Source organism: Amblyomma maculatum, chromosome 1 (genome assembly GCF_055883805.1).
Source record: "Amblyomma maculatum isolate TAMU_Amacu chromosome 1, ASM5588380v1, whole genome shotgun sequence".
Lineage (NCBI taxonomy): Eukaryota > Metazoa > Arthropoda > Arachnida > Ixodida > Ixodidae > Amblyomma > Amblyomma maculatum.
Genome location: NC_139344.1, coordinates 211,946,572 through 211,963,369, shown reverse-complemented (window position 1 = coordinate 211,963,369; position 16,798 = coordinate 211,946,572). Strand labels below are relative to the sequence as shown.

Sequence of the window (16,798 nt, the reverse complement as noted above, 5' to 3'; positions counted from 1 at the left end):
TTTTTAACCATAAGCCAGCAGTTGTTAGGCATATTAGGTGGACGGTCTCGTTTTTCTCTTCAGCCTCGCATATCGCCTTCAGGACTCTTAATTTGTGTTAAAATAAAGGTAATTTTTATTATTATTAGAACAGAAAAGTATCAAAATCCAAGCTATTCAGTCAGCCAAATTGCGTACACAACACTGAGCAATCGAATAAAAGTTTGCAATGTGAAGATGACTATGTTAAAAAAGGTATTTACTTTCCACGTTGTAAACTGTCTTGCCACTTAATTAGTTGCAAAACTAAAAGCGCCGTTATGATAATGGCGTTTTCCTCAATTTGCCTCACGGAGGGAACATTATCCACTAGGTTTTTCTTTTTTTTTTTGCGTTTTGCGCTGCCAAATTTCATGAATTCTCTGAAGCATGCGCATGCGTAAGCGTTCAAGCACCAAGGGCAAAGCACGCGACTGCACAAACAGATCTGCAGCAGCCCAGCACGTGCAAAACTGACCCCTTTCAAGAACTTCAATGAGAAGGGGAATCGTTCTGTTCTTCTGCCTCTGGCTCTGTTATCGTGGCGCTATGACTGCCTGCGCTCTTGCCGCGACTTTTTAGATATGTATGCTGTGAGCTAGAGACCGTTCATCCTATCCTTTTTCTTTCTCATCCCATAAGCAACTAAGTGGATATGACAAGGGGGAAAAGAAGATAAACGGGCTTTCTCGCGATGGAAAAACCGATCATCATATCAAGTCGCCCAAAACTCTCACCCTAATTCCTCGCGACTACATGCAGCCATGTGCCGAGATAAACGTCCGCGCGTGTGCTTTCAGCCATACAGCTCTTTCAACTCTGTTACATTTCACAGCTTTTAGAGGTAGAGAAGAAGGAAATTTATTTATTTATTTATTTATTTAACTTTTATTGCTGAGGATGGTAGCTGGAGCGCTTGAGGGTGAGCTCACTGGGTTCAGCACTCTGTGCCCACACCAAAGAAACCCATCCCTTCCCCCCATCCCTAACCCTTCCCGGGAGGACTGGGAGGCGACCCTGCTCGGCTTCTGCGACCTACAGGCCCAAAGGGCCTTAACGCGGCGTGCGCGGGCGGCGGCAACCGCCAATGGGGTCCCTGACTAGGGTCTCCACCCAGTATTGTAAGGCCGAGGCCCTTAAGGCTCCGCGTCAAACCTCCAAATATACAATAAACGTTTCCACCACCACCACCCACTCTGGGTGCTTCTGTTTACCTTCTGGCGACGACGAGCTAGGAGCACTGCCTGCTCGTTGACAGGCGTGCGTTACTCAGATTCATCTGCAACAGCTCCAGGGCCGCATTACGCGTCTTTATATGATAAATGGGGCTTTGGTGGGGGACACGTCCGTGTGATATAGTGTTTGAGAAGCTAGGGTGTTCCCACACCATGGACCCTTGGTTCATAGGCGTGCGCAGGGCTCTGCATTAGGGGGAGCGACGTGTCACCGCAGCCCCCCCCCCCCCCCCCCCCCTCTTCTTCCCACCAAAGTCACTGCGGCCAAAACGCTGCGAAAAGACGAGGAATTGTTATCAAACATGATTTTGACGTGATGTAATTGAAACGTATAGAAAGAACAGTGCGCGCTTAAAATTAAGACAAGCTTCGCCATAGACACAGAATTGAAAAGTACACGACGACGCGCTCCAACAACGGTTCCTTGAGTCCTTGATCGGCTTTCTGCAGGTGGCAAGTGAGCTGTTCTTCTAATGCAACATCACGGGTCCTCAGCCACCATTATCGTCGAAAAAAAAAAAAAGAAAAAAAAAATCCTGCATGACCATAAACTTACACATTTACAACTGACGGCACAGGTCTGGCAGTTTAAAGGCATGGGGCAGACTTCGCGCCCCCTGCCCCGTACAAATCAAGTGTTTCCAGCATGTTATCCGTCTGAGAAAAATACATCTCCCTTTCGAATACCAAACATCCGGATCGAATCAAATATCGAATATTTACTATTCGGCCGAATATTTTCGAATATTCGCACAAGCGTAGCTGAGGGCCATTCGCATGCATCTCCGGATCTGTAACTGTTGACCTATATAGCATATGTATTGCGAATTTATTTTGACAGGTGTATGTCCATCAGAATGTGTACGATATTATATGCAGTTCATGTCGAAAACATGAACTCCCGATTGTGTTCGCGCTGCTGACACAAATGGATCGCAACCAACTATTCAGGAAGTTCGTGTTATTCAAATGGAGCTTCGAGGTTCAAAATTTTCTTTAGGTAGTTGAAATGATTCACTCTTCGTCAAAAGTAAATATCCCAAGGGGTTTCATTCTGGATGACGCTGTATGGCTCGTTACGCATCGCCAGCGTCTCAGCTGCATCGGAGGTGAGAGGAACTTTTGCCCCAAGCCTGTCAGAAACTTAGCCCTTCCGTGCAAATGAGAACTCCGTTATACAGCTTGGAAGGAAACACCTTGGGCACTAAACACTGGTACATATGTGAACGTGCAGAGCGGTTCGGTGGAGTGATAGCGGGCGACAACCTCTCAAAAGAGAGCAACTATACTTGCTCTCAAGCTTTATCGTCGGAGAGGAAGATAAAAACAAAAAAAATATGTGGCACTTTGGACCACTAAAGTGCGATAAGGCGGAAGCCTTTGTTTGAAACTTCGCTGATTCCTGGCTTTACTGCGTCTGCTTCGGTGGTGCGGCGTTCGAGAAAGCGCCTAATGAAAGGCCCCGCATGGACGCCTGGATCGGTACGACGCGATAGCGTAAGCTACAAGGCAAAATATAAAGCCCTGCTTTAACCGAGCCGTAAGAACGTGCCTGCGTGGCCTAGGGATAACGTGAATGCACGGATCTTGGCAGGCTGATTCTGGTATCACCCTCCCACATGAAAGTAGAGGCCCGAGTTGGCAGCGCCTGCCAAGCGTAATGTCAGGAAGCCCTATGTCCAGTTAGTGCTCGGCCAGGTCGGCTGCCAGCTACCGCCTCCCACGTAACGAAAGCCGGACGGCTGCGCTTGGGTGGACGTCACTGAGTAATTACTCCCTTATTAGAAATCTACTCCACCTTGGGGTTTCCTCCTAAATATTTCATCAACACCATTCCCACTTCACCCCGCTGGGGTGGCGCAGTAGTTACGACGCTCGACTACTGTTCCCAAGGACGCGGGATCGAATCCCGGCCTCGGCGACCGCTTTTCGATAGAGGCGAAAAGCAAGGTGCCCGTGTGCTGTGCGATGTCAGTGCATGTTAAAGAACCCCAGGTGGTCGAAATTTCCGGAGTCCTCCACTACGGCGTCTCTCATAGCCTGAGTTGTTTTGGGACGTTAAACCCCACAAACCAACCAACCAACCAAACCATTCCCACTTCGAGTTATAGATCAATTCGGTGTCGCCCTACCATCTGATGTGCTAGCCGTCCTGGTTAGCTCAGTCGGTAGAGCGACTGCCCCGGAAAGTGGTGCCGGGTTCGATCCCCGGATCAGGACGAATTTTTCTCTAACTACGAAGTTTCTGAGAAAGCTGTATAGCTTTCCTTTGTAGCCGTACCGCTGCACTTGGGTGGACGTCACTGAGTAATTACTCCCTTGTTAGAAATGTACTCCACCTTGGGGGATTCCCCTAAATATTTGATCAACGTAAGCGCATATGTAACCCTTTGGGGGAGCATGGGCCCAGGGTAGCCCACCTTAACCTATGGTGGCCGTCATCTTGGGTGGCATCACGTGACATAGGGTGGCCGCAATGTGTGACACCTTCTGCGAACGAAAGTATAAGCCATTAAAGGCTTTCGCCTTAATATGCCGACCTAAGCAAGTTACCGAGGGACGAGGAAGTGCCACCAGCAGTTGCTTCTCACCACTTTTCGTTTGGGGATATAGCAATGTGCATACGTGTAACTTGCCTAAGGGGAGTTAATGATCTGCCCAGTGCAACTTGCCAGCTATACGCTGCAAAGAGCTGCAACTGCCTATATGAGTGGCTCTCCTTGTCTACTGCCGTTTGAATCCAGGAACCACTTTCGACATTTTCCGCCTATTCTACGCCGGCTATAATAAGCGTGCTGGATCGACTGAAGGTTGCCTCCGCTCTCGCTCCTTTGTTGTTCTGTGGTATCTGTCCTTATCGGACCTGCCCTATCAGAGAACAATGCGCCATGTTGAATCCTGTAGAAATACGAAATAAAGGCAGCCTGCAAAGCGCCACCAAAGTCCCTCACTCGCTGGACGCACGCAAAAGAGCTCCGGGCAGGGCACCCCGAGGCAAGGACATGGCTTGGCTTTTCAACTCTGTTCTCGGAATCTGCGGAGTTCTAGTACTTGTTGTAAGTGCCTCCAATTCATAAGTATCCTGTGAAATGAATGAGTGACGTTTTATGTTAGAGCTCATAGCTACTACCTTGTAAAGTCTTTGTCAAAAATGTAGAGCCAATGGGGTCTGCTTCTGAGCCATTTCGTGCTGCTTGTAATGCAATTCCAGTGTATCAAATCTCCTGATGATAAGAAGAGTTTTTGCCCTACCCTCTCCAATGAAGAGGACTTCCACTAATGCTAAGTCAGCGCCACTACAGGGCTCAGAAACAGACCCTCCGGGCTCTACACTTTTGACAAAGGCTGTACATTTTCCATGTATACGATTTACCAAGAGCTGTTTTTCTGCTCAGATCAAACTTATGAAGTGAAACGATTGCAACGCGCATGCCTTATATGCGGTGGAAGATGTTATATGTAGTTTCATGCTCTTCACTCTTGTGCAAAGAGCTAGAGCGATATGATGCAAACGGTACAAAAGCTAAACTATACAGCAGCTATCAGGATTGAGGTTGGCGCTCTCTTACCCATCTGGCTTGCATATCCATGCGGCTACACTTCCAAGTAAACGTTATCTCTCAAACTTGGCAGCTCCAGCATCAGGTCGCTTTGTTTCGTGAGCGCTCTATGCAATGCTGATTCGCACCGCTTAAACGCTATCTGAAATTTAGCTCCTATTTAAGCGCAGGGATATGCTCTTGCTAACGCGTTCGGTCTCCGACATAATAGAAAACGTCAGGTGCGTGACCAATGCGTGCATTGCGTCCCGAGCCATGCATGCGATCTGCATTGCACACAGGTGCAAGCCTTATCGCTCTGTTTTGCTAACTTTGCGTTCAGCCATAAATATTCAATTGCTGGGACGAGGGCTACAGACTAACGTTTCCATGTACAAGTAAGTGAGGTACGAGAGGGGCTGTAATATATATATATATATATATATATATATATATATATATATATATATATATATATATATATATATATATATATATATACACACACACGTAAACGTTACTCCTCCGGTAGCTTGAGCAACCTACAGTGATTTTGTTAGACACAGAATCGATTCAAGGTACACTGAAATTTTGACTGGGCTGCATGACCTGCTTACAGCTACCTTTAATTAAAACAAACACAGCATTCGAAAGAAAAAAACTCCCGAGAGCACTGCAGAAATGCGAAAGCCTGAGTGTTGCTGCTGCACATTCACGGCATACATTGCGCGCCCCTTGTATATAGCTTTTGCTAGCAACGCCGGGGCTCGTGTCGCACACAGTGGAAATTTCCTTTCCTTGGTGCGTGTTCGTTGCAGTGTTCCTGCAAGTGTGGGATAGGCGCTACAGCTTCGCTCGTCGTCGCGGCCGCTACGTTGTCATGGAGACGACAGAAACGCTAGACAAGGCGAACGCACCTCGCGGAATCTCGCGGACCGATCTTGCCCACGCGAGATTTTCACCATGAGCCAAGAAAAATGCTTTCGCCTTAAAACGTGTTTCTCACGAAAGAATGGCGCAGCAAAAGCAAAGATCACTAAACGTTGGTAAGCTATGAAAATATGAATATGAATGCATCGTGCTTTGTTTTCCGCACATATTTCTAGCACTTGCGCTACGATTCGACCGACTAAATGTATCGAAGCTAGTTATCGAAGTGCTTTGTCCGCTGAAATTTCCGGCATCACATTATTACAGGCGCAGTGATCTAAGCATCTAAGCATTTTATTTCATTTATGCCCACCATTCGCAGATAAGAGGGTGAACATTTGATTCCCACCACTTAAGGGGCTTATGTGAGCCAGGACAGCGCGCAGCGAGACGCAGATAATATAGGAAGTATACCCGTTTTTCAGTTCTCTGTTTTCCTTAACGGTATTCCCTGCTAAATGATGCTTAAAAAAAAAAAAACCCCAACAAATACCTGCAGGTGGAGTCACGCTTACGTAGTTCTGCTCTTGTGAGCAATATATTCTTTCATACTTCCCCCTTTGTGTTTGGGTAACTTTCTCCTCGAGATTTACGCGAGCACTGAAAAGCGTACGCGGTGTGCACGCGTAAATACTGGGACCAAGTAAGAATCACTTGCGTTTCTGTGTTTATACGGCCAACTGTCGCAACTAGCTGCACTCTCATTTTGTAGGTCACTTAGAGAAAGAAAACGGCGCTAAAACCTCTCAGCCTTTTCGCCGGCTCCGGAAGCGAGGAAGTGGAAACGGTAGCTGCATAGCACCTCCTCTCTGAAATATCAACTTAACACTGGCTATCGCTGTCACAATTTGCCCGAGAAGATACGGAGTGCTGCTGCTATGCACGTGTGGCCCCGTTTAGCAGTGGCGGTCAAATTACGAGGGGAGAGAAATGCAAAACGGCCCATCTGCAGCTAATATGGTGCACGTTAAACGGTATACCCTCCACACAGGCGTCTCTCGTACTGGTTTCAAGACATAAACAAAAAAAAATTAATTTTTGATATAATTGCGCCGTAGCAATGTTGACATGTGGATTTACCTTTTCTACTTCTCCAGCCTTCCGCACGTTATATTTTAGCGCAAAAGCACTACTTCAAGGGGCAGATTATATAGTTTGTGAGTGCGTCCCCGGGAGAGTGGAATGTGCACTGCAAGAATTGCGGCGCATATTCCTTCGTCTCCGTTTGCAGGCCGAATTTGCAGGCACCTCTTTCGTACGGTTTACGTATACAGCGTCTTTGGCAGTTTCTTCATTCTAAATGCCACATAGAACACGCGCTAACATCCGCTAACACGCGCTAACATGCACTAACTTTCTTCAAACATTTTGTGCCTTCTTCTCAATAAGCCTGCGATGCGTTTATTGAGTCATGGGCTTTCGCGTCGAGAACGTCATTGATGGGGGAGGGGAGGGGGAACCCGGATTAACTTATACACCACTTAGGGCTCTGCAGTGGTCACCGATATATGCCTAAGCAGACAGGCGCTTTGCATTTCGCTGCCTCCGAGGCCCGGATAGAACCCGCAGCGACAGTTTCAGCAGTCCAACGCTACCCACGCACTGATGCCACCGTAGTAGCCGCATAGAGGTGCGCCGTGTACCGCGAAACATTTCAGCCGAAGCTATCGATAAATTGATTCCAGCTAATCGTAGTCTATTGGGATTTAAAAGTAAAAACAAATACTGAAGCATACTCTGTGAAATGAACCTAATATCGAGCCTTTCTTACTTGCAGGTACTGCAAAACACTGGTGAGTGGCACCAACGATTTACTTCTTTATCTTCACGATGCTGCCGCTGTCTTTCCAAAGCCATTCTCCCACCGCACATCTTCTTTATTCTGCCATTTCCCCTTCCCCCAGTGCTGAGTGGCAGGCCTGAGACGTACCCATCGGTCTGCTCTCTGCTCCCTTCCCGGCGCTTTAAGGTTTCTTCTTCCTTTTTCCCACATCGCATTGAAGCATAGATCATCCATGCATTTGAAGTTTCGCATGTAGTGTCGTCTTGTCCGTCCGTAACAGTACTAAGAGCGCATAAGAGGGATGCGTCAGTCTGTAACGCTTTCATAACAGCTAACCACCACCACGGATTATATTTCTTGGCTTCTGTGTCAGAACAGTACTTAAAAAAAAAAAAAACGCACTCACACCTTTCCACAATGAAATGAATGATGCATTATATATAACCCTTCTAAAAGAACGCTGTACGTTACCGTCGCGATGTATGAAAGTAGTATGATATGGCCTCTTCATCTACAAAATGTACAACATTATAACGCCTCAGGCCATAACTGCTTTCGAAGCATCAGATGGTGCAGCCAGCATGCGAAGTACGTTTCTCGCAGGTATAACTGCAGCGGCAGTCAGGGCAGTGTCGGCACGGTAACGGGAAACCTTTGGACGAGATAGTTCGTACTGCGCCTGTCTGCGTTAATCCAGTTATTGTTTAATACAGAAGTCTATAAACCGGGTTAGAAGACCCGAAGACATCGGTGATTTCCTTTTGTAGCGAGCTGGTGTTGGCTCATTCTAAGAATATGGACACAACTGTCGCATAAATATTTCCGTCGCAAATTTCCGTTCGAAAGGTAAAAATTCATAGACACTCAGATGGACGGGTGCGGCGAACTGAGTAAGCAGAATGCGCTTTCGTTTCCTGCTTATGCCTGGCAGTTGCGCCAATTATTTTCCTTCCTTTGCATGATTTTCGTTGCTCGCTATTGATTTTATTTCTTACATTTGTTACGTTTACACTTCGGTTTGCTTTGTATGACTTCAAGGTTGTGCAATTTTTTTTATGCTTTTCTATTCTTTGCATTATAAACATTTCGCCTCGCTTGGTACTGCGGTGGATCAGGCGATGACAAGCGCTCGCTTTCGGCGTTTCTTTCCCTCTCTCCGCACTTGACACTCACCTGGGGGCATCACCGCGCCCACCTCGCGGCCGATAGAGATGTTTCCTCGCGCCTTTCGTCTGGGGTAAATACGAAGGCCTGACAAAAACGCTTAAACTTGGAAGAGGAAAAAAAATATATTTTTCAGTTTTTTATTTTCTGCGAAGGACAAAGTAAAAAAAAAATAGAAAACCAAAATTTTCAAGTTTTATTTGAAGGCTTTATGACAGTTTGCTTTCAGTTTAGGTTTATTATTTTTTTTTTATTTGCTTCGCAAATCTCTACAGCATGCCTTGACGAGAGAGAGAAATTGTCATCTCCTGTGTTTGATTTTTTATCCGATTTAACGTCACAAAGCTACATCGGCTATGAGAGATACCGCAGAGGAGATCTCGGATAATTTCGATTACAGGATCAGCACGCAGGCGAGTTGCATCTCGCCTGCATCGAACCCTGTGTGTCTTCTTTCTCTGTCCTTGTCTTGGTGAGCTTCATTTTGTTCCCTGGTCATTCGGCTTAGTAGTTGAGCGCATATATGTCATCGTCTGTTACGACACCTAAATCAGATTTAATGCAGTACCTCACGCCTTTAGTACAACAAAATGGCTGAACATGCTGTCGTGCAATGGGCGGGACACAGAACCAAAAATACTTTTTTGCACACTTTAGCTGCTTTATCCGCATGCAAGCCTTTTTGCAGGCTACATTTGTTGCATTGGTTGTTGTCGGGAAGTTTATAGAATAAATATATGCGAGATATATTCGCAATGTTATCTAATGAACTTAAGGATGACCAGGTGAAATCATCAACGTAAACGACTGCGCAGTCTTGCCATGTGCACTCTCAGAAAGTAAAATGACAGAGAATAAAAGTGCATAAGTGTCGATTAGAGTTGTATATCGTTGCAAACATTGCAAAAGAATCGCCTGTGGCTTAATGTCTCGAAGCACCTATTGTGTGTGAAAGGGCGACCGGTCAAAAAAACACGAGCAATATGTCAGTACTGTAATGTTGAGCATGATTTTCCGAATACGACGCCTTTGAGAAGGCATCTGTTGTCGTGTTGGATACTTAGAGTTAGAGCTGGACACCAAAGAAATGAAACAAATTCCAAGGATTGTTTCTGAGTGTAGTCATGAACTGAAACAACTGAGTCGGTACTTTGCAGAGGCGAAGAACAGCATGAACCCACTATCGAAAAAAAAAAATAATAAAGCCCGGGGGTTGTATCTTCTCTGGATCACCTGGCTACAAAGTCAAACTGACGCTACCTTAGGTCAAGCTTCTCGATACCTCCCGAGTGGAGCTTTGCTCGGCTCGAACTGCGCGCAAGTGCAGCATCATGGAGGAGAGACGCTGGAAACTGAGTCCTGCTGGACACTTTAGAGAAACAGGTTGACAAAATAATATCCGTGACGATCGAGGTACTTATGAAGCGATCATTGCTTCGCCAAAATCGTTACTCTACTGATCAGTCGAAACGAGCAAGAATCGTAACAATGCGGTGTATATATACTGCTGGCGAGATAGTGTCTTTAGGCCAGGACAACACCAGCAACATACAAGCAGTCGGTGATACTGCTGCTAATATTTTGCGCATATCACATCCTTTGGATGGGCGATTAGCAACCTAAGCTCGCTTATGAATGATCGCATAGATCTAAAGTCAGTATTTGATATTGTTGCTTTTTTAGTATTTAAATCCACACTATTCTATAGCGTGTATTTCATTTTCCGAATTTTCCAATTCTTCATGAAAAAAAAAAAAAATACCTGAAATAAACATTTTTTTTTTCCAAGCCACTCAAAATTTTCGGAAATTTTGCCTCTCTAGGAACCTGGGGATAGTTATCGTGCTCGGCTCGCTACAGGCGCCAGAGGCATATCACTAGGCGGTCATGCACACACACACGTTGGTGTTGTCATCTAATGTACATGAATAATGTCTGAGTGCAGATGGTTTTTTTTATTTTATTTTATTTTTTTTCTTCAAAGTGGCCGACGCCAATGTGTTCAATGTCACCGGTAAGGTCCAGGATTTCATCCGAAAATTGGAAAGACAACATAAGACGAAAGTTTCCTGGTGGGACATGTACGGCAAGACAAAGTGGCTTGTAGACAGGGCCAACCAGTATAAAAAGTAAGTCACCCACGGAACGAGATTGCTCCTGGTGTAAAGCAGTAGCGCATTTATTTTAGTGTGTGCTATACGGCCGAACTATATCCGAGTGGTTAAAACTCCTTTCAGCGCTGTTAAAAGCGAAATCTAGATTTATACTTCTTGGTCACCAGCATAGTTTAGAAATCTGTTTGTAAGTTATACTGTGCGCCCCGTCGCCTCACTGAGCGCCAATACGTTTAAAACTCTGAATTCAATATAACTCCTTGAGTGAAACCTTCAACAATTTGTCAAACGAATTCGACAAAAATTCTTTCAAACAAGAATACTCACTGTTACTTTTCTATCAATAAATCATTCTTATTGTTAATTTTGTCCATTATTCAACCACAGAACTCGTTTCCATTGCCTGACTGTACGTTGACGATTACGTTCACACCTATATACTGACATGTATGGCTAAAATGCAGTAAAAACATCTATTTCTGAAATGAAGAATTCGGGAAAATGGAGTGGGGGAAAGATAGATTTGGAGCTTCAGAATGTCGGTCTTTCCTATTCCGGTTCCGGTTGGCCCCCGCGGCCGCATTGGCCTCATCACCAGCATGAACTGTATATGCTCGGGTCGGAGTCAGTCAGGAGGGTCTCCCACTGCTCTAGAGTAAAGCTATTTATCTTTCGTACTAAAGGGGATTTTGCACAGCCTCAGGTGACGTGGTACGTTGCGGTAGTAGCCCGCACGGCACACGCACTCTTCCCCGTATCTAGGCGGCGACATTTTGTGAAACATGGTTCTGTTGTCAGCCGAAGCCGACAACAGAGCCATGTTTCTTGCACGCTCCCAACAACGCCTTCATTGCCTCCCAGTAAGATTCTGTTCTTTGCCATGTAACAAATATTAGTCGACTAATAGTACGCAGACGAAGTGAAATATCGGGTCGCTACGTCAACCACGACAGCGGACTGAAGAGCTCGCACTGCTGGAACTACCGCTAAAGCTTGCCAAAGGAAAGCCGCACGAATATGTTAAAATCTTTACTATTTCCACTACGAAAAGCTGAATAATTTAGGGCGGTATTTAGCTCACACGTTTGCAGTGCTACTCCACATTTTGTAGTACTTTTTGCCTGTTTGGACGATCTGTTCTTTCTTGAAAACGCCTCGCTTATCTTTCTTATGTTCAGTCAAAAAAACAGAGTTGCAAATTCTGTTGTCTTTACTGATGGTTTTATGCCTCTGATTACAAATTTATTTCATCTTAATGTATGTAAAAAAATTTCCTACGGCAAAGCGTAATTAGCGCTATGGGCTATTGAAATAAAGAAATAAAAAGCCTGTAAGAAATTAAGGCCAATGACTGGCAAAAAAAAAAAAAAAAAATCCGCAGCACTATATTGAACAGCCCTGGTGTGTGTTTCATGTGTATGTAAATATATAGTATCGTCTCCGTCATGAATACGCACTACACAGCCTAACTAGCGATTTTAGTGCAGCGTAAATGATAAGTAAATAAGAAAACGAATAAATAAAGAACAGAACCGAGCTTGCACTTGGCGTTTTACTGCTCCGACTGCCGTTGCGGTTAACCAAACCTGAAATATCTCGGCCGCCTCGAGGACTTACCATACATACTTCGGTACAAATCGTCTATTGCGCTCCCTGCAGGTACCATGTGACGGCCAAGGCGGATCCCATGAGATTAGGCCCCGCCCCCGGGTCGAAAAGGACGAAATCGCAAATCGTGCATCGGCAAGAATTCCACAACTATCAACCCTTGCACGAGCAAAAAGTCTCCATTAAGCGTACCACGCGCCGAGAAAAGGAGGTGTCCTGGTTCACCACGAAGAGTATCCACATCGATGTGGATGTGCGGGCGTCGCTTTCATTGTTCGGCATCTTCAACTTGGCTGGCAACCTGGATTACCGCTACGACTTAAGGAGCGGCGAGAGGCACGTGGAGAAAGAAGTAGTGGAGTTCGGCATCGAAAAGACAATTACCGTTCCTCCTCTCACTAAAGTCGAGGTGGAATGGGTCATAACTGAGTCCATAGAGGTTTGTACTCACTCTATCGCACTCGGCACTATTGTATGTCGTTCTTTTTTCGTGTCCGGTATATATGCTGACAAGAATACATGCATTTATAAACACATTATCGTGCTTAGTGCTGCGTCAAAGAACATTGAAATTCAGGCACACTGCAGTCACCTAAAACCACTGCAGAGCCTGAGGGACGCTTCCGAGCAATGCACTCCTCGTACCTAGGATAAAAAAAAGGTACTTCACATTATTATGCCTAGAGGTGCCGCGTTGAGAGCGTAGCTGCAGCAGTCATGGGTGAGAGTTTAACGACGAAAACGGGTAAGGGGCAGCGGGAAAGATGTTGGCGTGGTGCGAACTGATGACGCAAATCGAAGTGCTTATTAACTATTTATTTATTTATTTATTTATTTAATAAATAGTGTTGGTTTCACTATGAGCCTTCTTGACACAGCGCAATAAACACGGACGTAAAGAGAGGCACATGCGAACTCTGACGTACACAGTTGACAAGTTCATTGCGTAGAAGCCCATAAACTGCGTCATAAACTTGTCAATTGCAAGTCAGCGCCCGTGTGTGTATCTACGCCCGTGCCTGTTACGCTGTGTCAAGAGTCATCCGCCAACTAGTCAGAGCAACGGCAATTTCTTCGGCCTCCGCTGTGCCGGCGACCTTTGCCGTTGCACACGTGATCATGTTTCCTTCCTTCTTTACCACTACCGTCGCGGCTACGTGTTCTCTCTCGCGCGGATATACGGCAGCGTCCGTGTATACGGTGTTGTCTAACTGGACTAGCGTTCTCTCAACGTACTCGGCTCTCGCTTTTCGCCTGTTTTCGTGAAGATTGGGGTCCATGTTTTTCGGCAATGGTCCCACGTTAATGGTTTTCCTAAGGTGGTCCGGTACGTCCGCGTATCTGTCTACCAGTCCGCTCGTGTCCCGACCCAACCTTCTTAGGAGCGCTCGTCCCGTGGGGGTGCCTCTGAGTCTCGTGATTTGCGTTCCCAGCAGAGCTTCGGCGAGCTCGCTGAAGGTGTTGCTGATGCCTAGCTGGAGCAACTTTTCGTTCGACGTGTGCTTGGGTAGGTGCAGAGCAGTCCTGTACGCCTTCCTGAGAATGATGTCGGTTTGCTCTCTTTCCGCCTTGGTCGTCGCGTGGTACGGCAGGGAGTACGTGACTCGGCTGACAATTAGGCAGTTAACTAGCTTGAGAGTGTCTTCTTCTCTCATTCCATATCTCTTTTGGGAGACTCTGTTGATCATACGGCCCACCTGCTCTGCCGCCTTACTCAGCAGGCTGATGGTGTGGCTGCATTTCCGGCTTCCTTGCAACCACATGCCCAGGATCTTTATCATGTTCTTTTCCGGGATGTTCTGTCCCTCGAGAACGACCTCCAGTGTCGCTTGGGTGGGATGCTTGCCGACCCTGAGGAGTTCCGACTTCTCCGTCGAGCATCTTAGGCCCCTCTCTCTGGTGTAAGTTTCTACGCAAGTTGCCGCTACCTGTAGTTTTTCTTGCTTCTCCCCGAGTGATCCTTGGGTGACCCATATCGTGATGTCATCGTTGCGCTGGCGGCAACAGAAGGCTACAGAACGGGCCGATCTCTCAACATACTGACGGACTCGAAGGAGACGTGCAGGAACTACACGAGGGGCAGGATCAGCAGAACAGCCCTTAAAATACTCAGCGGGGTAACCTCCGCCGAGCAGAAACCCAGGCATAACCTAATCTGGATCCCGGGCCACACGGGCATAGGGGGGAACGAAAGGGCAGACAGCCTAGCTCGAGGTAACGCATTCGGAGCAGGGCAGTCAAATGCTCCGGAGCTCCGCCTACAGGCTTACGAGGGGGGATACGCAGAGATCTTGCACTTGCATAGGGGAGCTAGAATTAGATATCCACCACCACACAAAGCCCTAACAAAGGAGGAAGCGACCGGCTGGCGCAGATTACAGACCAACTCCTTTCCTAACCTACACATACTTAATAAAATGTTCCCGACACAATACAGAGCCACCTGCCCTTGGTGCGATGCCACACCTACACTTTATCATATCACGTGGGAATGCGAACGCAACAAAGCATTCCACCAACACGAACACCCGAGTGCGGAGCAATGGGAGAGTCGGCTCACCAGCGGCGAGCTCGCGACCCAAAGGGCCTTAGTGCAGCACGCGACTGATGCAGCACGACTCAGTGGAGCCTTGGAATAGGGGCCCACCCTTGCTGACGAGAAGCCTCAAGTCGCCAGCGCCAGAGAAGACGACGGAGACTTCACAACCGCGAAACCCTTGAAATATCCAATAAAGTTTTCACTCACTCACTCACTCCAACTAGTCAGAGCTTCCATCATTAGCTCACTTTCACAGTTTCACTCGAGGTCTTTATAAATACGGCAAATGGCATGTTACGCGTGATTTTACGTGGCATTTCCTTTTTTTCTTCTCCTTTCAGAAACACCCGTGGAAAGCGGACGTTGTCCTTGACGGATGGTTCACGCTGTGGTTCGAGAAACCAGTGCAACGCCACCACCTGTGGTTCCACCCCATCGACGCGGTCCGCGACCCCGACCTGAAGCTGCACGACCCGTCGGGGGTCGTATACACCACCGAAGGATTCACCGAGGGCGTCACCACAATCGGGAACTACGTGCGAGTCAAGCAGCACAGTATTGTGGGGCCACAGAATGAGACCATAAGATCACCTATACACGGCGCCGCTGAAAGGGAATGACGCTGCGTCCGCGACTCTCGACAGGACGTCAGCTTTACGCTAATGAGGATTACACGGCTGAGTCGGCTGCGTTTGCGTCATTTACCACACTCGAGTCAAGCTGTCAGAGCAGGGCCGCCGCAAAGTGACTTGCTCGAACCCACCAAGCAAACAAGTAGCCTTTATTAAACATATAAAGTTAGTCTTCGACAAAGAAACGTTACCTGTATTCTCTTTTGCTTAGTAGAAGATGGTTTTAAAAGAACAAGGAGAGAGGCGTAATCTTATTTTCGGCTGAAGTCGGAGGCTCAATTCTTATAGAGTAGGATACATCTTAAAAAGAGAGAGAGAGAAAAAAAAACAAGCAGCCGTTGCTAACTAGGGGCAGTGGCACCATGGTGTGCTATATCTCCTCTAACGAGTAATCAGAATCAATTTTAGTGTTTGAAAATACCAAACAAGCTGTAGGCATGAAAATTCTTGGCGCTTTTAATTTGCTCTGATGGTAAGATTTTTTTTATTTGGGCAACCAGAAAAGCCCGAAATACGGACAACTTTCTGTTGCGGAGGAATTTTGTGTCGGTTACTGCAGACTTAAGATGCATTCGACTTCATAGTTGCCCATTTGAAGGGCGCCATATGTAACAGATACGGTCCCTTGCATAGGCCGAATGCGAGCCTGAGGACGGGCTGCAGGGAGCTTTGGTGGAGCGGCCCATCGAGCCCACAACAGGTGAAAAGAGGGAGACACGAGATGTTCGGGGAGTTTGAGAATAATGGAAGCGACGGGGGGGGGGGGGGGGGGGGGGGGGGGGGGCATAACCAATAGCATGAATATATCAAAGATGCTCACCACAGAGACAGGCAGGGTTACCAAATTTGTGAAATATATAGCAGGAATACAAGTCACAGGGAAGGGAGTTAGTGCTGAAAAGAGTCAGCCTTGGTTCTTTTAAATTATCCAGGAGGAGGCAAGTCTACGCTGGCTCTGGTTTTAACCCCCCCCCCCCCCTCCTTTTTTCTTAAATATATTATGCTATATTATATTATTTTAAATTATATTATATTGTATTATAATATATTATATTATGATTAAATATATTATATTATATTACATTCAGCTACATTACGAGTGTCAAGCGATCCATTAAGAAGGCCTAAATTTGAAGAATTAAGAATAAACTCGGCAAATCAAGAGCGCTAAATATGACAAATCCAGCGTTCTTGGACATCAATTTTAATTGTTAAGCAACTGTGGAATATTGTAAA

At 46.4% G+C, this 16,798-nt stretch overlaps 1 protein-coding gene across 1 annotated transcript; it reads left to right on the top strand.

The window, feature by feature from the left end:
* Positions 1–4,197: 4,197 nt before the first annotated feature.
* Positions 4,198–16,340, top strand: LOC146205528 (uncharacterized). Its single transcript, XM_084586924.1, has 5 exons — positions 4,198–4,309; positions 7,500–7,515; positions 10,654–10,798; positions 12,443–12,830; positions 15,272–16,340. Exons 1-5 carry the CDS (start codon positions 4,256–4,258, stop codon positions 15,548–15,550), a joined length of 882 nt encoding a protein of 293 aa, XP_084443050.1. The 5' UTR covers positions 4,198–4,255; the 3' UTR covers positions 15,551–16,340.
* The last annotated feature ends 458 nt before the right edge of the window (positions 16,341–16,798 follow it).